This window comes from Pseudorasbora parva, chromosome 7, assembly GCF_024679245.1.
Source record: "Pseudorasbora parva isolate DD20220531a chromosome 7, ASM2467924v1, whole genome shotgun sequence".
Lineage (NCBI taxonomy): Eukaryota > Metazoa > Chordata > Actinopteri > Cypriniformes > Gobionidae > Pseudorasbora > Pseudorasbora parva.
The window spans coordinates 32,194,470-32,218,102 of record NC_090178.1 but is presented as its reverse complement, the minus strand read 5'-3'; the positions used below and the strand labels follow the sequence as shown (position 1 = coordinate 32,218,102).

Here is a 23,633-nt window from a genome sequence, read left to right as displayed (position 1 = left end):
GGGTGAGGGGAAAAAACAGTGAGCAAGAGTGAAAAGGTCCTGACTGTATCATTAGCTTCATGAAACTGTCCAGAGGGGCACAGAAACAAGTTAAATGACACGTTATGATTTTTCAAATATTTTTTTGCTCTATTCCCAACCTCGAAATTCGCATACTGGTATGCATTTCTTCTTTGAAACACAAAAGAGAATGTTTTTCTGTCCACTCAGTGAAACTCAGTGGGCTCTTATTGTAGGACTACGGACAAAAGCAGCTACAAAACTTTATTTAAAATCTTCTTTTGTGTTCCACAAGAAGAAAAGAGCAGGTTTGGAACAACATGATAAAAAAATAAAAATAAATAAAATAAAATAAGTAGGCTATAACCCTGCATACCTCGGGTCTTGATCCAGTCAGGCTACTCACGTCCTTCTCATTCATTTATTTAAAAGTCAAAACTTCTTAGTATTACTTAATCAATTAATTACTAAACAATATAAGAAAAAAACATTTAAAAAAATAAATAAAAGTAGCCTATGCCCGTTTTCCCATTCATGTTTTTGTAAAAATATATAGGCCTATATGGTAACGACCCGCGGTGTGTAGAAGTGCAAGTATATTTTCTGCACAACAAAAATGGAATCATTGATGACTAAAGTGTAAACTTTAAATGGCTCAGTGATTTACTGCAGAGTAGCCTAAGTAGCTTAGCCTACCGAACGCAATCAAATATTACTGTCACTTAATGGTTGATCTGGTGAAGAAGCTGTCAGCGATCAAAATATAATTAAATATAATAATATTGAAAATATGTTTGAGATTGCTGAATGTACTGGGACATGTTATAAAACATCATCTCAAAGTTTAGCCTTCCAAGCTCCAAAAGGTAATAGAATATTTATTTTATTCTTCTGCAATTGTTACTCTAATATCAAGTTTTATACTATTGTGTCAGGTTGAGAGCCATCCTTGTTAGATATACAGTATATCCGTGTCGCCAAAGACCTGAATGAATTCCAACACAAGACTAAAATAGTACAATTTCCTTGATGTACAAAAGATCCCTACTGTTGATGACTCATTTTTATTGTGCAATGTGCATGTTACGTGCCACTGAATTCAAGGTGAGGCTTCATAAATAAGCATCAAAATACATTCCACTGTGCATGACCTTGAGGAAAGGGAGGAGACCAGATAAAATGTGCAGAGTTGCATCACTTTCAACTGGTTAGCTAAATTCATTAAGATTACCTGTACAATTATAAACCTGGCTTAGTACCCTGACAATGCCACTTCAGTTTCCAGGATAATACAACTCTTAGATTATATGTACAAATTAAAAATTGGTGCTATGTGAATGTGTATTCAAGAATCAACACACCAGTCTTGACATTAAATCAACATATTTCCTGCTTTAATTTCCAGGTGTTTAAATTTACATGAACAAAACGCAAATCCAACACCCCTAACACTTACCCAGAGTAGCCAACCCCCAAATATGACACACAAAAAGACACATTAAGAACATACAAACTAAAATTAGACATATGCAAACCTGTTAACTGTCAGAAAGTATTAAGGAGTGTAATGGCTGATCGTTGTCTTGTGAGTGTTTGATAATGAAATGATACATTTTTAATATTTCTTTAACCTACAGAACAGCCAAAGGCAAGAAAAAGTCTTCAATTCACAGCATCTCATCAATTGATTGTTGGAAAACTAATTGTACATGGGTAACATGATTCCAACAGGAACTTACAGCCTCAAAAAAAATCTTTGCCTCTACCATTCAACCTACACATGTATTCATTCAGTCAGTCAGTCATTCATTCATTCATTTATGGCTCCCAGCACATGCATGTCAATGAGATCACCTAGTTGGGTCAAAGTTTTGCAAATCAGATCATGTGCAAGGCAGGTAGTGCTGGGTAAGGCTGTGGCAGGGGCAGAGAGTGATGCCATCTACTGGCCCTCCTCTTCTCGAAGGAATTGGAAGACAGATGAGAAGTCTTTGCTAGCGTAGCCGCGTGCACACATCATGCGGTAGATCTGATGGGCCAGAGAGCCCAACGGCACTGGGGTCTTTGTGTTGGTTGCTGTATTCTGAGCAAGTCCCAGATCCTGAGAATAAATGTCAGAAAAAGTCAATGAAGGATGTAACAACCACACAATTAACTAGTAAGTAAGTTGGCTCAATTGAATTCACCATAAGACGCATTTCATGCTTGTGAGCAAAAGGAGGTCAACACAATTTAAAAAAAAGTAGACCATGCCATTTAAAAAAAAAAAAACAATGCTTAGACGTCTGATAAATAGGCATACAAAATTGAAAACATTTAGATGTTGCGTTCCTTAACGGTCCATCTGGAAACAAATGCGTTGTGATGCCAAACCCCCTTCATGGAAGAAGAAAAGCAGTTGGGTTTGCAGCTTAGACACTTTACCATACGTCTAAGAGTTTGACATGCCGGTCTGTTATTGTAGGGACATCAATTTTACATTTTCTTGCCCCTAAACATGACGCTGGAAAAAAAAAACTAACTGTGATTGGTTGCTTTACATGTCAGTCAGACAGCCTCTGGGTGGTCCGTGGCCAATGAAAGCTGCTATGGAGTCCAGACCTTCTGCTGTCAGTCTGAAGGTCTGGCTATGCGAGACTACACAATGCTCAACAACATTGGGAAACATGATACAATAGCATGAATGTGTACGAATACAGACGTGATGCTATTAGGCATAATTTAAAAGGTGCAAATCTCCCTAGTTTTGACAGTGAAAACAATACACAGCATTCAAATAGAACAACCTCTTCAAATATCACAAAAGGGTAATAAATATATCTTTATATGACAAAGCAAACCTTGGCCATTAGTGTAGTTCCAAAGCCACCCTGGTAGTTGTTAGCGGAGGGCACTCCCTCCATCACTCCCGGGACAGGGTTGTACGTGTCACTTGACCAACAGCGGCCAGAGCTCATGTTCAAGATCTTTGCGAGAAGCTTCGGGTCAAGCCCTAATCTGTGAGTGCACAAAATATTCTCCAATAAAAAACAGGGTAGAAATAGAGGAATACAATCCGTAACAAAAGTAAAAGCATCAATATAGCCATTTTATTGAAGTCATTTACTAAATCAGATAATTCAATTAAACCGCACCTGACTCCCAAGTTCATGGTCTCTGCTGTTCCAATCATCCCAATGGCCAGCAGCATATTGTTGCAGATTTTTGCTGCCTACAAAAAAGGAAGAGAGATTACGATCGGGGATAAATCAGCACCTTTCCGAGAATGGCACTATATTCTTAATCACATCCTGTTCGTACCTGTCCAGTGCCAACTTGGCCGCAGTACACCACATTAGCGCCCATACAAGTCAGAAGCTCCTTGGCTGGATTGAACTCCACCTCTGGCCCACCCACCATAAAGGTGAGCTTACCTGAGCTGGCAGCACCAACACCTGAGAAAAATGTAGACATATTACAAATGTAACATACATATTACAACTAGGCCTGGTTTCACACACAGGGCTTAGATTAAGCTTTAGTTCAATTAGGGCATTTAAAGGACAACTCCGGTGAAAAATGAACCTAGGTGTAATTAAGATGGTTACCGAGTAGATCATTCTCTGGGATGCATTTTCATGAAAATCGAATGTAAAGACATGTATATGAATTTCTTTGAATTTTTCTTGAATTTAAAAACATATTAGCTTATAACGCTTGATTATGGAGCACAGAGTAAGTAAAATTAAATGGCTAGTAAATACCACTAACAAGGCTCAAAATAGCCTCACGCTAACATGGTAGCATAATAAGGGTCCCTACATGCAAACCGAAGCAATGAGAACTCAATTTTTTTTTTGAGCTAATAAAGGGTTACATTTGGATTTGTTTAGACAAATTAATTCTAAATAATTTTAGAAGACTGTATGGATTAAAAAAAATGTTGGAGCTTGAAAGTCAATGGAATCTAATATAAGATTTTATTATAAGATCAAAAACAGCTGAAACATTCTTCAAAACAGCTTGTGTTCTGAAAAAAAAAAAAAAAAAAAATCAGAATTGGCCTCCATTCAATTCATGAATTGGAATTTGCATTGAATTGACTCCGTCCCACAGGAAGTTGAATTGGAATGACAGGAAGTAAATTAAATTAATGGCAATTCAAAGATTTCCACAGTCATACAACAGAAAGAATGAGTTGAAGCTCACAAATTCAGTGAAGGAAGGTTACTTTGGAAATGTAATCGCTTAATGTTTTTCAGTAACCCATTATAAATGTTTTTTTTTAATCAATGCAAATCAATTTCCTTTTAATATGATTAGTAACTAATTAAATTACACTTTACCTCACACTGTAAAAAATTTTTTTTTTGTTGTTGGTTTAACTTAAAAAAGTAAGTAACCTGGTTGCCTTAAAATTTTGAGTTTATTGAAATAAAAAAATTGAGTTGATACAATGAAGGAAATTTGTTTAATAAATAGAAACTCAAAATATTTTTGTATCGGAACCACATAAAAAATTGGATAAATCATGAAAATAGCACTATTTGGCATGTTTCACTGCGTCATCAGAAATAAAACACAATTCACCAATATCCTTACAAAATCTTTTAATAATATTTTAATAAAGGTTGTTGAATCTCAAAATTATTTAAGTTAAATGAATTAACTCAATTTTAATTTCAATTAACTCAATTTTAAGGCAACCAGGTAACTTTTTTTCTAAATAATTTTTTACAGTGCAGTAATACAACAATTAAATTAATTTTGTAATTTAATAATTTAATTACACATATACACTGTAAAAATATGACAGTATGTACTTTTAAAAACAATATGGTAACAATATTACACATAATTAAGTAATTATGATGATGAATTAAATATTAGTGGAATTTAATTTAAAGTGACTTTGAAAAAAAAAGACCTGTTTATATTTGACTTTCAGTTATGTTATTCAATGAATCTGTTTGATGCTGGCACAAGTAGAAACAAACTTGTTATTGCACTCACATTAGCAAAGTTATTTCTTATTGAACAAAGCAGCATTCATAATAATAATAATAATAATACTTGCAGTTATTCACATCACAACCTAACTATAAACTCTACTCTTCTGCACAATGGTATCGGTCAAAACTTCAACATAACAGAAATACTTTCAAATGTCAAATATAAATGAACATTATACATTAACATATTTTTACCTTCACTCAAAACAACAATGGTGTCTCTAAATAAAACTGCACAATTGAGCTAATTCTCTTAAAATAAACAAGTACACTTATTTTCTTTAATTTTATCAGCTTAATCGGTTCCTTAGTTCAAGCTTAAAAAATGCTTACATTTCCTTAAAAAAATTAGGAAAGTGTATCTCTTGGTTTTGTTTCTATACAACACTGAACCACAATTTTCTTATAAATAATATAATAATAATAATATATAAAAATATACACACTATTTTTAATTATCACCTGTGAAAATTACAAGACCCGTCCCGAGATTAATTTTTTACAGTGTCACTCCTCAACCCTATATACATTTTGTTCTGAAATACAGATAATGATCAATTGAAATAAATTACCCCTCAATGTTGTTTAATTAGTTTTTTTTTTCCCTATGTTATTTTAATTTCAAAGTAATCAAATAACACAAAGTTGTATTAAATGCAGTTATCATTAATTCCAGTGCAAAACTCACTGAGCAACACTGATGTATCTAATTCTCCAACGCTCCTCAACTGTTTTATCATCGAGTCTGCACCGTTCTGGTGTGAAGATCTTTCCTGCAAAACTAAAGATTCTCTCAACAGATGCAGAGGAAGCTGCTATGGCAAGATGGACATGTATATGAATTTCTTTGAATTTTTCTTGAATTTAAATTCTACTGCCTTTAATTCCAATTCGAATTGTAATTCTACATCCTGTTTCTGACATCAATTCAAATTCAGTTCAAATTCAAGAAGGGAATTGGAATTTGGGAACCATTATCAATTCAGTTTTGAATTATGCACAAGCCTGGTACGAGTTTAGAAAGACTTTAGGGTAAGCAAATGATTCTAGAATTGTCATTTTTGTCATTAACTCTCTTATCAAACTGACATTGAAATTCAAATTTCACAGAAGAGCATTGCAACAAATTTAAATGATAGTGGAGATTCAACTAGTCAGCTAAAACGCCAATCTGAGAATGATCAAAGCTTACGTTTGATAGGATGGTCTTAAAAGTAGCACCATCGAAGTGCCATAATTACTCTTAGAGAGGAAAGTTCTATAAATACACAAGCACTTCGCCATCTGCTGTGAACACAGACGCGCATGACGTCAGGGACAGTTTGTTGTGGCTCACGTTTCATTAAGCCTCCTTCACAGGCGCTAACACGGAGCTGAGAATAATGTCTGGAGGGTCTAAGTAAAGAGAATGAGCAGGTCTGTGGATTTCTTATGACTTTCACAAACCAAGAGCGGGTCCAGCGGTATGTTAGCCAAACCCCACTGACGCATATGAATTGGGAGAGGCAACAATTTAAGGAAAGCAAACTAGAAGCACATTGTTTTTATGTGCCCAAAGACCAGAGGGAACAACTTCCTGATTAAAAAGGAGGATCGCCATAAAGCACAAACTAGCTGTTGACTGAGTTAAACATTTCTTGTTACGTGACATGCAGTTTTCACACCTCAGTCAAGTTTATAAGAGGCACGCAGAATTGAACACAGAGAAAAGCATGTGAACAGTATGCTTTACAGTCAATTCTGATTGCTATTTTAAGTTCACGGCTTTTAATGTGTGCTTCGGATGAGTGCACACAATCTTACAGCGCACCCGCACCAGAAGTCTCCTTTGTGTCTTCTTGTGCTTGAATGTTTAAATTAGCAAAGCTTAAATTAGTTTATTTTAAACAGATAGCAACGTTGCCATTCAGGAAGGTATTCCAGAAAGCAGGTTATGTGACATACCTGGGTATGTTTTAGTGTAAGTAAGCGGATAAGCTCAACTTTCGGTTCCAAAACTGGAGGCAACTTTCAAGTTATGCAAGTAGTCATAGCAACTCACTTTCTGTACATAACCTGCTCCAGAGCAGGTTATATTCCAGGGTTAGTTTTCTTAAGAGGTATTTAGATGTGTGTTATACAATTAAAGGGTTACTTCAGCGATTAGCATATGGCTTCGTATCAGTAGAAACCCTGGAGTATAATCAAATGATTGTGCTCCCCTTCCTCATATCCCCCTGAGACAAGAGATTTATGCATTGCATTTCTGAAAAAAATCCTCAGATGACATAAATATCGTCAATTTGTGTCATCGGAGGAATTTTTAGCCAGAGGCTGAAGACTACAGCCAGCAGAGGGAACAATTTCCACATTTCCATCCCGAGTATGGGGGATGGGAGATCACACGAACAGCTCAGCTCGCAGCTGCAGGCATTCATGTAAATGGCGGCCGGCGGAGCAAAGTAAGCTTTCAACTTCTCAAATTAATTCCTATGAAATTTAAGCTTCGAAAGGCCTGAACTGAAAACACGCCAGACTGAACACGTGCTGTGAATCTATGCCGAGTTTCTAGTGCAGTCGTGTTTACCTCAGCTCCCTTTGAATGCATGTCATTTGACTCCTGCAGTGTTTGTGACACTGCCTTAGACAAGTTTAGTTTTTAATTGTGGTGTCTGTTCTCTAAATTAACTGATTATATGAAAATGAACGGTCGCAGTGGGAAAGTAAAAGTGATCCAGTAATCTAGTAGGTGGCTTTGGGAGTGGCCTCGTAAGGCAGCGAAGCATTCTGGGAATTGTTGTCTTTCATCCCCATGAGACAAAAATACATTTGTCTTTTCTCAGTCTAGAAGGCACCAAATCAAAAAATAATTTCACATTTCTACTACATTAAAGGTCCCGTTCTTTGCGATTCCATCTTTCAAACTTTAGTTACTGTGTAATGTTGCTGTTAGACTATAAATAATACCTGTAAAATTATAAAGCTCAAAGTTCATTGCATAGCGAGATATTTTATGTAACAGAAGTTCCCTTTCAAAGCCTACAGCCAACGCAGGAAGTGCAGGGATGTAATGACGTCACTAGAACCGTTTGTTGACTAACCCTCCGCCCACATGAACTCATGTTATATTGCACACTGTAAACATAATCAAAGCTTCGAAAACACACGAAGAATGGGACCTTTAATGACCCAGTTTAAATACAGATAAATCTTCCCAGCGCTGAAGTACCCCTTTAATAGTTATAATAATATAACTCAATTTGTTATAAAATATACAAAAGTATACATTAACTATAAAGCACTATTATAACAAGGTAATGTGGGAAATGTATTACCCATTTTTACTGCTTCTAACACATCAACTTTGAGGATAAAAATGTTCACTTGCTGACTAATATATCCACCCACTAACAGGTGCCATTATGAAGAGATAACCAGTATTATTTAAGTTAGTGGTCACAATGTTATTATATTATATTATGTAAAAATAAAATAAAATCATCTTGCTTTTCAAAATCATTTGGCTCACTCTGAGCCTTGCACAGTTCCATTTTGCTGTAGTACCTTTAAGAAATGAGCCCATCTCAGGTCATGGTCACATACTTTTAAGGTCATAGTCGTTTATTTTTATTAACAACCCAATTCTTCAATAGCCTACTGCATGATTAGAGAAACAGGGAATTTACTTGAGCCAACCTTTCCACTAGGACCCTTTGGAAAAATATGGGGAGTTGGAGACATCATCTCTGTGTTCAGCCTTCGGAGTCAGATATAAAACTATATGGCTTAAATCATTCTGCATCCATTTCATTTCACTTCCTCCAATGTCTGCAAACCTAAATTTTAGTCAAGACCTCTTTATGAAACGCAACACACTTCATCCAAGCAAAAACAAGGGGAAGAGCTATCAGACAGCAATGCTTGAGGATAAAATAACTTTATCAAAGTTATGATAAACTCATACCCTAGATAGAGTATACAGTGCATAGTGTATAACGTGTCATTTGGGACACAACTGGAGTCCATCCTTCCCATGTCAGGTCAGAAATACAAGCATAGACAACAGACATTTTATCTTAAACGTTTGTTCAAAATTCAGACTTGAGCTATATCTACAGCAATCTTATCCTATATATAGGTTTTTAAAAGAAGAGTTACAAGAGAGATTACAGCATTAGTGTCACTGATTTTCAGCACTTGTCTCCCTCTCTACCATAAGTTAAGGTCATGGGATCAATTCCCAGATGCTGGCTTTTGATTTAGTCTATAATTCAAGGAGTCCACACCAATGGCTGGATTAAGAAAATGGGCAAGATGAGGCAGGTGATAAAACTCTTTCCTATCAGCAAACCTGCAAATCACCCACCACACACTGAAACACAGGACAGAAAGAATAAAACTCAGGTGGAACTGGCGGTCTAAAATGTAGAACCTAGATTTACATTTCAATGTCCCTGTTAGCATAAATTCAGATGTTTAAAAGTAAAAGTATCTTTGACTATTTGGATTTAAAGGTCCCATGGCATGAAATTTAAATTTTATGAGGTTTTTTAAAGGGGTCATATAATGACATTTTTGTACAAGTTCATATGATTATTTAGTGTCTAAATTAAAACTTTGTAATATACTTTAAATAAAAATTCTATTTAGTATTCTAATGCTGCGTTCACACCGCACGCGAATGACGCGAATGACGCGAATGACGCGAATGACGCGAATGACGCGATTCGCGCGAGTGATTTACATGTTAAGTCAATGCAGAGACGCGAATAGGCATTCGGCGGCGCGAATAGCGCGATTCGCACAAATGAGGCGGCGCGAATGAGGCGGCAAGGATCACGCGAATTGAGCGTTTTGAATCGCTCAAGTTGAAAAATTTGAACTTTGGCGGATATTCGCGCCGCGTTAACCAATGAGGAGCCTGCTTACTGCTGTCACGTGTTGAAGTGCCGGATGGGAAACCCATAGGGGAAACCCCGAGGCCAGAGTAATTTAAAAATACTACTGTATTGTGTCACAAAATGTAGTTTTAATAGTTTTTCAGGTGAGAATGTAGCTGTTTATAGCTCAAATATGTGATTTATTTATTAAGAAAGCTCCGATTGGAAAATTTGATCTGGTGTTTTCGGAGGTGTGAGACCCAGGCGATCATGGGAGCTCAGCGCTCATCAACCCCGGTGAGAGCAGCCTTAACTCGGAGAGTCCTTCTGCCGACTGCCGCTGCCTGGCAGAACCCCCTCCCATGACGCGAATTCGCGTCTGTTGTGTAGTGAATGTCACACGCAAATTAAGCGAATTCCACGCGCGAATGGATTCAAAATGTTCACACGTCCAACTTCGCGCGAATAGAGCGATTTATTCGCGTCATTCGCGTGCGGTGTGAACGCAGCATAAGAAATCACTCATTTAACCTGGTGAAAAACAGCTCTGTTTTCAGCAAGCCGTTTCTGTGCACGTGCCTTTTATGCACGTCCCCTCTGTTCTGTGCATAGACCGTAAAAAAACATAGACGACTCGGCATCATCCGTTTCCACTTGCCAGAGTTGAAGCTTTCGGACGGCCTGCACAGTGCTGACATCTTGGGACAGAGTCTGCACAGTAGTGATTTCGGGACCGGAGTTGCGCAGCACAGAGCAGGAAGTACAGTCGCAATATCAAAAGCCTGCCCACACTCTCACAGATGAAGAACAATTAATTATGTTGGTGTGAAATAAACAGTTATGGAAATGTAGAAATTAAAGCTAAAGCTTCAATCTGCTCCCAAAAATCCTGAAAAAAGTCAGTTAGTGCCTCAGTGAGGCACAATCTCAGCTGTCAATCATGACATCACAGCCCCGTCTTTATAGCATCAAATAACTAACTAAAACTAAACTTATTTTAAAAACGAACACTTAAAATGAAATCATCGTAATGATAACTGCCTTCAGTGACATAAACTAACTTTGGGGGGAAAATATTTGAAGTCTAATTTTATTGTTTTGTTTGCCTCGCATCCATTAGAAAACACAGCTGGGCAACTATACCGGGACCGGTCACTGGGGGGCGATTGAGGCGCGAAAGCTTCAGTTTCTGAGAGGGGCACTGCAGGCTTGGTTCTGTGGGGGCTTTGAGTGTGAAGCGTTACTTAGACAACAGGAGAAAGTTTGACAACGCAAGTCTCTCAGGACACATCTGTGCAAGTTCAACCGTATCAATTCGATATATCAGATATATCAACATCAAAATGACTGCTGTGTTCATTATTACACCCAAGAGCAGAACACCACAATCGCTTAGACGCCATTCTGCTCCAGCGTATCCACAATGGCGGACGACAGCTTGAGCTCGCTCAGGGCGGGTCTGAGCTGAAATGCTGCTGTCAATCAACAGTCGTGGGAGCGGTGTCTGATCGTGTGACGTCACACATCGAACGGCTTGATTTCAGACAGGTGAAAACATAAGGAGATTTAAAAAAAACACTTGATGGATTTTTATCATTATAGGATGGTTGTATACAGTCACTACCAACACACATTGCTGTATAATCAACTTGTAAAAGTGCATGTACCATTATATGACCCCTTTAACATTAATATGAGTTCCCCTAGCCTGAATATTGTCCCCAAGAGGCTAGAAATTTTGATCGGTGTAAACGGAGTTCAGGTTGTCTTTCTCTGCCTTTGAGAAAATGAGAGCCCAGACAAGCTGATCTAGAATTCTCCTTTTATGACGTCATACCAGGAAAGGTTTCCGCCCCTTCCTCTGCTTTGCCCGCCCAGAGAATTAGTAGAGAATGGATTCAGTTTATCAGTTGCGATGTCAGCAGCACAGGCTTTACCATACGGATTCAACAGCACCGCCACAAACAGTGAGTAACAGTGTTCATTAATGCCTGATCTAGGATCAGTGATGTGTAGTAAATCATGCAAGTTGCACCGATACCATTTTTTCAGAGCCAATCCGATATTAAAAAGAGTATCTGTCGAGACCGATACTAAACCAATCCGATACCAATGCAGTTTTGCTTAAAAATTTAAACATTTAGTGGGGGAAAAAATAAAGGAAACCACAAGTGAATAAGTGTAGCTGTAAATCTGGTAAAATGTTACACAAAATACATTCATGAAAAACAAGTAAATATATTTATAGAAATAGGGCCTATATACTAAGAAATTACATTTATTTTAAATATATAGTGCATTTTTTTTAATGAGACAGCAATATTATAGATAGGGCAGAACAAGAAAGGCTATTAAGGCTTTCATAGCGCAAAAGTATTATAATACAGAGCGGCACAAAGCGCATCCCGTGAGCAGGATGATACGCTTGAAGCAACACGGAATCACATGCTCACAGCCATAGACGCTCACAGCGCGCATTGAGAAGTTCAAAAGAATTTTTGGAATTGTAATTGACAATAACAAAGACAACTTCCTAGTCAACATCATCATCATGCTGGGAAAAGTTTATATACACAAACGCAAGTTCTTAAAGGTGAAACCAAGGTTTTACTCATTTCATAATGAGTTCAACTTGTATACAAAAGCCCTAAAAACTATGAAAAAAGAAAGCGCAATCTATCTTTATTACATTATAGAAGAATATGATCTACAAAAAAAACCCTAGCCCCATTTATTTTATTTTAATTAATTAAATATTTTCTTCTTTTAAGAACCTGATCTGTATTTTCTATTACAACATTTGTGTTACTGCCATGCTGTTTGTACATGATTTCTGTTCAATAAAAAAAGGGAAAAAAAAGAAGTTCAAAACAAGATATTATAAATATCGACGTGTATCTATGCAGTATTCTTATAAGCCGTTTATTTTAACAGTTTAACATTTCAGTTACTGTGTTTGAAGAACAATACAATAACTAGTCCAGTGTTGTGATCTAACAGACACCAGGTAGAAAGTAACACGATTTACAGCAATAAACGCCAGCAGATGAGAAACCAAACCATAGAGCGTTATCTACAGATCAAGCATAATAACAGAAACAATTAATAATCTTGGAGAGTTTCATCGTGTTGACTGTTGTAACCGAACGCGACTGACAGCCGCAGCGGTTGTGATCTGTACCTCACATTAAACTATGGAATGGCTTCAGAACACTTATAATATAGTGCACGAATCAGTGATGATGCTTTATAATGTTTCTGTGCCTTTTGTGGGGCACTGGGGCTTAACAATAACAGATTATTAAGCGCACAGTATCGACTTTGGATCGGTCCTGTCTGTCCGATACCTGATTCGGCAAAAAATGGCGGATCGGAGCCGATACCCATGCTGAGCATCCCTATTCTAAATCGTTTAATACTGTCTGTCTGGATGTCTTGATGCATTAGTGAATCAAGCCAATGACTAAAACAATCAACTTTGCGTCGTTTCTGTTAGTAGCATGAAACAAATCTGTTATTTCAACAACTCGGTACAATAACACTTCCTCAGTAGTGATGTCCCGTTTCGCGAACAAACCGTTCTTTTTAACCGGATCTTTATAGTTAACCGGTCGAACCAGTTCACCATCGAACTGAATCGTTCTAAACGGTTCGCGTCTCAAATCAGGGCTGATCCCAAAAGTTACTTTAGTTACTAACTTTCTGACATGAGTGACAGTCTCTCCAACTAGAAATAAGCTAATATCTTGAAGTAGATCGTTAGCTGAAGTGAGTCATGTTTTGCTGAGAGATCTGATGAACTTACGAGCAGCTGATACTGTGCATGCGCGTGTAACCAAACGTAGCGGTTCTCGGATCAGCTAGCCTAGAAATCTAGACGCACCCTAGCGGCAGCAAATCTAATCTGCCCACGAGTGTCGTCTAGCAACTCTCAATAACCTTCTGAGCTGTAATCGCCTAACTCTTGCCGGGCCAATCACATCGTGTATAGAGTCAGTGGGCGGGGCCATAATGACGACGGCCGAGTTGCGTTTGCTTGCTTCTAGTAAACACAGAAACTGGCGAACGGCGGTCTTTCGAATCAGCTTTGACCGCGACTCTGGAAGACTTGGAGTTGAGCTTTTCTCTGAGAAAAGAACGGCACTGAAGTCATTTTATAAAAAGGGAAGATGTGTTCAAAGTTTTGCCGACCGGATACGGTGATTGTTTAATCTATCAACAAGCTCTGTTTCACCTTCGTTGCTCTGGTTGGTGTAGCGCTATCCTATCGCGTGCAGAGGGAGTTTGAAAGACAACCGTTTATCCGCCCCTCGGATTGAGCCCTGTCAATGGTGAGTTTCCAGACCAAACATCTTGATGTGGGTCTGGCTACGGATCAGCAGTACAGAATTGAAAACCGTTTCTGTCGGACACATTCGATACTGAGAACCGATGAGCCGCGCATGCGTGTTATTTGTTCAGAGGATCGAAATGCAGGTTTAGTGTATAAAACTAATCACGTTTGGAAACATCATTACAAAGCTATCTTAACACTATTATTTTAAAGTTTGGAAACAATGGATTGTAAAATGGTCAAATTAAACATTTATTTGTTTTATCAACAGCTTTTTTCTTATTTAATTTCTAAGTTGATCCACATTTTAAAATGTAATCAAAACAGTAGGTTTGATATCAGACTACATATTCAGCTTGCAACAGTTCGCAGCTCAGCACACACACACTGATACAGCGGTTCTCGAGTCAGATCGACCAGGTTGCGGGTCAATCTTTCGGATCACCAGTACAGAATCGAGAACCGTTTCTATCGGACACGTTCGATCTTTCGGACATGTTCGATTCTGAGAAGCGGTGAGCTGAGATACTGAGCATGTGTTATAGCGTCGTAACTAAACTGTTCATCTCGGACTGGAACAGCTGATGCTGATAATACATGAGCACGGGTGAACTGAGGATTTGTGTAAGTATGTTATGTCAATGTAAGTTTATTTAATCCGTGTAAAACATCAGTGTTTGCACAACAGTGGCTGTATTGAGTGCTGTTGCAAAACATAAATAAAAAAATGATGCTGATGTCGATAATAATTATTACTATACTAAGTTAATTACAAATAATTTATATGGATGGGTTTGAGTTTATTTTCTTCCGCTGGGATAATAAAAATGATGTCATTACGTAAAGACGTAAAAGAACCGGTGATCCGTTTTTTTTAACCGGATCATTGAAACGAACTGTCCGAAAGAACCGGTTTGTGGAAAAGAACCGAACTTCCCATCACTCCCTGTCTCTGCCTGGCAGGTAGGCAGCACTGCAGCTGCTCACGCCTGACTAAACCACACCCCTCCGCACATAATCTCATTTCAAATGCAGATGTCAGCCAATCACAACAGTGGGTGTTTTCACTGCAGTCTCACAGCAGACACGCCCCTTGAAGCAGAGCATTCAAACTAGAGGTCTTCACAGGTCCAAAAATTCGCACCCGAACCCGAAGAGACCCGCAATGTTCAACACAGACCCGACCCGGACCCGTCTATTATTTTAAAAACTGGACCCCGGACCCGTGCAGATCCGAAAAATGCCAAAAATATATTACCCGGAACCGACATGGACCCGTCTATTATTTGATAGCTGGAACCGAACCCGCCGGGAAGACACAGACGCGACTGGACCCGATTGTCTCATATTACACAATATAACGTTACTGCTGTTAACAAGTTAATGAACAAGCTGCGAAAAATAACTTTGTCTCAGTCAGCCTACCTAACGATATAGCCGTTGTCTCCCTTGTACCTTGATTGTGATGTATTACAATATTCCTCATTAATTGTTCCAAGCATGCTTAATTCACTCATTTCAGCTGTAAAAGTCAATTTTATTTCACAGTGACGGATTTATGAGTTAATTCGCATAATAACTTTGACTGTTTGCCCTTTTGAACTAATAACTATTGCTCGTTTAGTGCCATGGCCGCTTGCGTTACCATTATTTATTTGCCATAATCTCTCTGAGTCTGACTAGCAGAACTTTAAGATTAAACAAGACGGTTCATTCATATTATTTTTAAAGTCATTACAGTCACTGCGGTCTGCGGAAGCTCGGGTTGCCATAGAAACATGACATGCGCTTGAGACTGCACTCGCGCGTCAGCTGGAGCAACCTGAAATATGAGCCTTTTTTTACACAATTTGAGCATCACAGAAAACATTTATGTGACAGTTCACCTGAGGTCTTGTTGCTGATTTGAAATATATTCTTGAGTACATTATTACCGCGCGCATGCATTAAATCTGCCCGCTTTCTAAAAGGCTGAGAGAGCGCGCGCGAGAGAGAGAGCGCTTGTGTTTTTGTTGTTGTTGTGTATTTCTAAACCTCATTTCCCGGCTCACACGTTTCTTATCCTAATTTAGCAATTTGTAAGTTACACAAAACACACAAGCCGCGCTGACTCTCACGGCCAGGTGTTCTCCGATTGACGTATTACATAGGCTACAACATTAACAGACCCGGGAACCGAAGTAATAGATTAGGACCCGACCCGGACCCGGCTGACCATTTAAAAAATAGACCCGAACCCGTACGGGTCCCGGGTCGGATCCCGGGTCCACGGGTCTCGGGTGCCTCGTGAAGACCTCTAATTCAAACCAGAGGGCTAATATCAGTATAGAAAAAATGCATTTTTTTTTTTTTAATTATGACTTTTTTGATGTAAAAACCATACTAACAATATAAGTACACATCAGGAAACATTATAAAATAATAAAACAATCCATGCCATGGGACCTTTAAACATATTTAGCAAACTACACTATTGTACCATTCAACACAGCAAGGACAAAAAAGCCAGAGAATGGTTATGATCAGGCTTGGATGTTAATGTGAAACTTGAATTCCACCATTAACACAAACCTCTAATTGCATAAACCACAATGCTTGAACTGGGGCCAAAGATTGGTACCTCTTCCCAGGCAGTGACTAGTTTCATAACTGTGAATATGGTTGTGATTTATGACACCTTTAAAACATGCATTAACAATATTGTCTACACTTGAATATGTTGTGCGCGGTCACGGTTACAGCATACTATGGGAGTTACTGCATCTACGTCTGCCCATTGTATCGAGTCGGAAAAAGGAAATGGGAGTTTTGGTCATCTCACCTCCAGACACAGGGGCATCCATGAAAACGGCTCCCAGTTTCTCTGCAGCAACTGCGATTTCCTTGGAGACTGCTGGATCAATAGTGCTGGAATCAATGAGTAGGGATCCCTTCTTCACTTTCCTGTTGAGTAAAGATTTTTGTAACATATCTTTCAATAAATTTTTTTTATTTTTTAAAACATCTCACCACAATCAAATCAGTTAAATGCCATTTAATCTGGATTTTATAGGGCCCTATGAAATTTCTCTAAAAAAATGTGTTGGTCTATTTAATTCAAATAATTTTCTGGATTTATGATTTAATACAAATCCATTTAAAATAATGGTAATCAATAGCCTGACAAGCCAGACCCACATCAAGATGTTTGGTCTGGAAACTCACCATTGACAGGGCTCAATCCGAGGGGCGGGATTAACGGTTGTCTTTCAAACTCCCTCTGCTCACAATAGGATAGCTTTACAACCAACCAGAGCAATGAAGGTGAAACTGAGCTCGTTGACAGATTCAACCTTCGCCGTATCCGGTCGGCAAAACTCAAAACACATCGTCCCTTCTTAAGAATGACTTCAGTGCCGTTCTTTTTTTTTCTCAGAGAAAAGCTTAACTCCAAGTCTTTCAGAGTCGCGGTAAAAGCTGATTCGAAAGACCGCCGGTCGCCAGTTTCTGTGTTTACTAGAAGCACGCAAGCGCAACTCCGCTGTCATTATGGCCCCGCCCGCCGACTCTATACACGATGTGATTGGCCCGACCAGAGTTTGGTTTTTACAGCTCAGAAGTGTATTGAGAGTTGCTAGACGACACTTGCAGCAGATTAGATTTGCTGCCACTATGGTGCGTCTAGATTTCTAGGCTAGGTAATCAAATGAATGCATAAAATAACTAATCTTTTAAAATTTAATGAAAGAAATGTATTTTTGTTATGAAGACCTTTGAGTATCTACACGTTAGGCCTGGGAGAAAAAACGATTGAATTAATTCATTCAAAAAAAAATTGTGCGAGCGATTTAAAAAAATAAGTAAATCGAGTTTGTGCAATTGCGCATTTTTGGCTTCCTGGAGATTCTGTAGCGTTAGTTTCACTTAGCAGTATGGCAAGTGACAACAACAACAACAACATAGCACACGAAACGGCAACAGAAACCGACAACACTGCTTCCGGTGAAAGTGGGAAGTTTGTTCCCAAGACAGGAATAAAATCATCTGTTGTTTGGAACTTGTATGGGTTTGCTGCGACAGACGTGGAGCAAGAGACCCCCCTCTGCAACATTTGCCTAAAGGCAGCCAATGGCAGCAGCACCACAAACCTATTACAACACCTGAAACAGAGACAGCCAGCCGAGTATGAAAAATGCCAGTCTCTCAGAGACGATCAAAACCGCACAGACCAACAAATCTTAGCTAAAAAAACAGATGACTGTAGCCCAATCCTTTGCACAAGGCACCACATATGACAGGAAAGGGGCACGGTGGAGAACAATCACCAAAGCAGTCCCTTTGCACAGAGCCAAAGACATGGTACCCATTTATTTATTACTTATCCTAGAAATGGGGGTAACATTTGTCTTACTTTTGATTAAATAAAAGCAAAATTTACTTTATAAGTAGGGGGTAAAATCTGAAAAAAAAATTGTAAAACAAATTGTACAAAAAGTATTAGATAATACTTTTAGGCCATATTGCCCAGCCCTACTACACGCCTATAATATGACAATAGTTACCAAATGAAATCCTGGTGATGTGACTCTCAGAGCTAACCTAGAAATCTAGCCGCACTAGGGATGAAACAATTACCGGTTTTACAATAAACCACGGTAAAATGTACTGACGGTTAGTAATATCGTTTAAAATTGAATTATCATTAAAACCGTCAGTGATTATCACGATTTTGAAAACTCGCGGTAAATCCTATCCAGTCTGGTGCAGACGCGCGCAGCATGAGACGCAACGCTGTTTTCTGAATGAGAAGAAATGACAGAAGGCAGTGACAGCACCGGGAGATTTTCCAGCCTTCTAAAATCTGTGGTGTGGCCATATTTTGGCTTTTATAAAAGTCCTGAGGGAAAATTATTCGAAGATGCTCTGGTCAGGTCTGCAGCAGAACATGCCAGAAGAAAGTCTCTATAATAGGGGAAACACTTCAAATCTGCGAAGATTTGCGAACGCAAGGCAAGTGGACTTTGACCTCAATACCAAACCTACGTCTGGGAAATAATAATGTGAAGCTTGAGCCAAAGACGAACGAACACGACTAGGGTGGCATTTAAGGAATAATAATCAGGGCTTGACATTAACACGTTTGTTTGGTGTATTTCGGCTGTGGCGTCACTCACACAAGTCACTGTTGCTAATATTATATAATATAATATTATATATATATATATATATATATATATATATATATATATATATATATATATATATATATATATATATATATATATATATATATATATATATATATATATATTAGGGGTGTAACGATACGCGTATTCGTATTGAACCGTTCGGTACGAGGCTTTCGGTTCGGTACGCGGTACGCATTATGTACCGAACGGTTCTCGGACTAATTAATTAGACTTGGAAAAATAAAAAAGTGTGTGAAATATAATAATATGCGTTCAACAATAACCAAAACGACATAACAGGCAATGCCCCTGACACCGCCGAAGTGGGAAAAAAAAAAAAAAAAACACCAATTATGTTTTAGGCTGCTCAGTCAGGTGCTCGCTTACTCAGTAGGCTACGCGCTGAATGCTCATGGCAAAATGGCTATTGCGTTTAACAAACCAAAAATAGAAGATCCTCCAATAACCAACAGGTCTGGTGTTTGGGTGAACTTTGGATTCTTTGTAAGCTATGATGGTGTTGACAAGAGTGATGGATAAAAAAACAACGGTATGTCGCATTTGCTATACATGGTACAGCAGCGGGAATAATTCATGTCATGTCAACTCATTTACGCCGACAACAAGACGATAAAAAGGAGAAACAGCCACAAACTATCCCCGCAGCATTAAGACAGACATTTTCAACTTATTCAAATGGCAAAAGACATCACCGCGGCGAGTGGCCCATAGCCGCGGATATGAGACCTTACGCCCATTTTCACACAAACTCCGTCCTCAGTGCGTAGTCTATGCGGTGCATATTTTTTTCGAACCCATGTTAACGGTTGTGGACTGCAAACGCAGCATATTTGAATACGAATACGCATACGCAGCGCAAAACGCACTGCAGACGGAGTTTTAAGAACATGCTTAAAGTAATTGAGCCCCGTTACAATGTTCCTTCACGAGCCCATTTCAGCCAGTAATTCTTGCTTTGTCCCAAAAAACAAAAGCACAAACAGAGGACCAATTGGCCAAAGCAACAGCGGTTGCTCTGACAACAGACTGCTGGATGTCAAGGGCTACACAAAGCTACCTGACTGTAACGGCACATTACATTACCGATGAATGGGAGCTGAACAGCCACGTTCTTCAGACACGCCCCCTTGAGAGTCAGACAAGTGAGGATTTGGCCGTATTAAGGGATGACAAAAGCAGTAGTGTGTGAAAAAAGTGTGGAGAGAGCTATTTGTAAAGAGCTAATGTCTATTTCTGTAACTACATAGAAGATGGGTAAAGTATAACTCCATCATTGTTCAATGTTTAAAAAAAAAATTCATACTTTGTTAGTTTTAATAAAAAAATAATTAAAAAAGGTAATTTATCTGCCAATTTTTTCTTTTTGCTGTATCTAAAACATACCGAACCGTACCGAACCGAACCGTGAATTTTGTGAACCGTTACACCCCTAATATATATATATATATATATATATATATATATATATATATATATATATATATATATATATATATATATATATAGGCGTAATTTACGGGTGGGACATGTCCCCACCACTTTTTTTTTTTAATATCTTGCTTCACGGATGAACCTAACTAATACAAAGAAAACATCTCTGGTTAACTAGAAGAGCATCATGTTGTTCGTTTGTTAAATAAGAGGCGATCTGTTATCAGTGCTGCAGATTTCTCTCGTGGCTCATGCAGTCTTCACACGGAAGAGCGCTTTAATCTAACGCTTAACGCCGTTGCAGAGACTTTCTATTTGTTCCGGTCAGTTTGCGAAACAAAATGCGCAAAAACTGTCCCTGCTCTTGATGTACTGATGATATTCGGTTTTGATGAGAGAAAAAAATAGGCTACGAGGGCAGATTAGAAACGAGAACTTCTAACAAGTTTAACAGACTAGACCAGGGATTATAAGCAAAGTGTGCAAATCTATATGCCTTTATTGACGTGCAAATTCTTGGCACAACGCTATATTATGTGTAGATGCAATAATTAAACGAGATCTATATCAATAAATGAAGTATTTAATTGATTTCTGGACATCTTAATACTAATTTTTCTGCAATTGTTACTGTACATAATTTTACATCTGATATAACATTGTATCAGCAATGCAACCCCCCTTAATACGCCATATAGTGCATATCATATGCACGCCAAAGCTCATTTTGACGTATGAGCGCCCTTTATACGGCAAAATGAGCTTTGGCGTGCATATAGTACGCAGTTTTTCGCGTGCATATGATACGCAACTTATGTCCCACCCACTTTTTAAAACAAAGTATATTATATATATATATATATATATATATATATATATATATATATATATATAAAAAATCAGATTGTGTTTGGCTGAAAGAAGAAAATCATATACACTTATGATTGCTTGAGAGCAAGTAAATTATAGGATAATTTTTATATTTGGGTGAAATATTCCTTTAAGTATGGCTGAATACATTTCAGTACATACAGTACTTTTTTTACTCAGGAATTAAGTTAATTACACTGATGTTCAAATGTTGATTATTTAGCCTGTACAGGAAAGATGTTCTTACTTCAGAATACCATTTGTGCCTGTATACACTTCTATAACATTTGGGCTGGAGGGAAGCATTGTGATGATACGATCTGCCTTGTCCGCCACATCCGCAGGGTTATCCAGGATCTGAGAACAGAGCATGAACAGTCGGAGAGCCTTATTCAAGGGAAACACTAAGATGTAATCAATCATACAAAGCATGTACATCATGGTGTTTAATGCAAGTCAGATGTGGGCAAGTTAAGTTTTATGTCCGTTATCCTGACCTGAGCTCCAAGCTCCTGTAGCTCTTTGCAGGACTCTGGAAATACATCTGAGGCTATCACTGGATATCCATGTTTTATGAGGTTCTTTGCCATTGGGTTTCCCATGTTCCCCAGGCCAATGAAGCCCACCTGGGTTTTAGAGGCCATGGACCTGATGGAGACTAAAAGGAGACATGAATTGTGTCAAATTTAGAATTTCAAATGAGTATATTTGGCATTTAACATTTGACTGTAGCAGATTAAAATAATAACAAAATCAGATGTGCAGTATATTCATGTTGACCTAGAGAAGGGGTGTCTAACTCAGTTCCCGGAAGGCCACAGACCTGCAGAGTTTAGCTTCAACCCTAATTAAACACACTTGATCCAGCTATACAAGCCCTTTAAACTTATTTGGAAACTAGAGGTATGTGTGTTGGAACAGAGTTAACAGAGCTAAACTCTGCAGGGCTGTGGCCCTCCAGGAGTTTGACACCCCTGACCTAGAGGCAGCTGTCAAAATTAAAGATTTTATATTAAACAGTACCTGTTTAATATATCAAACAATAAAACAAAAATTAGTAAAAACAGATCATAGGAGCTCAACCTAAAATGCTTGTTTACTACTTAAATCTCAATAATGCTTTGTCCCTTTACATTTATGATATATTACATCTCACTCCCACATATATCTGAAAAGACTTGTTAGTAAATGCAGCAACTGTCCATAATTTAGTTAAATTGTTATTCAATGGTTCAACCTGATTCTGGTGACATTAAGGATTAATTGTCTTGTGTTTCAGTGACTTAACGTTACACACGCCGGTGACTTTAGCCTAACAGCTATTACCGAGCGTCCCAAGTGCACTGCATTAACGTTATATAAGATGCTTGCTGCACGGAGTATACACTTGGAAATTCACAGTAGCAGAAAAAAACAACAATTTTCAGATAACTGTGCATACACATTACCCTGCACGGCGTTGACATGGTTATGACATTTTCCTACTAGACACCGCGAGCTCCTTAACAGAGCGGCCATGCTGCTTCGCTCTTGACCTTCGACTTACAGTGACGCGATTGGATAATCAATGATTGACACATGTGCCTCCATACGTTTTATTTCTCTTGATCCAATGGCATTCAAGGGAAGGCGGGACATCCTCAGAATCTCATAATAGATTTATTTTTAGAACACAAATAAATTACTTTAAATGGCCTTTACTTAGTCTGTTATTTTATCTGTCATATGAATTAATCCCAGAAAACTTGTATTATTTGTATTTAATAAAAATCTTTTTTTGCTTGTATATGCTCACTCTTGGGACATTTAACTGGTATGGAATATATATATATATATATATATATATATATATATATATATATATATATATATATATATATATATATATATATATATATATATATAACGCGAGAATAGTTACTTAATCAATATAAATTAGTTTGAGTACCTATGCTTACAA

At 38.1% G+C, this 23,633-nt stretch overlaps 1 protein-coding gene across 1 annotated transcript; it reads right to left on the bottom strand.

Moving 5' to 3' along the window:
- Positions 1–1,372: 1,372 nt before the first annotated feature.
- Positions 1,373–23,232, bottom strand: hibadhb (3-hydroxyisobutyrate dehydrogenase b). The gene is made up of 8 exons (XM_067449749.1): positions 23,122–23,232; positions 22,171–22,331; positions 21,921–22,030; positions 17,005–17,126; positions 3,301–3,434; positions 3,135–3,211; positions 2,841–2,997; positions 1,373–2,101 (listed from the first exon to the last, which is right to left on the bottom strand). Exons 1-8 carry the CDS (start codon positions 23,189–23,191, stop codon positions 1,943–1,945), a joined length of 990 nt encoding a protein of 329 aa, XP_067305850.1. The 5' UTR covers positions 23,192–23,232; the 3' UTR covers positions 1,373–1,942.
- Positions 23,233–23,633: the final 401 nt, after the last annotated feature.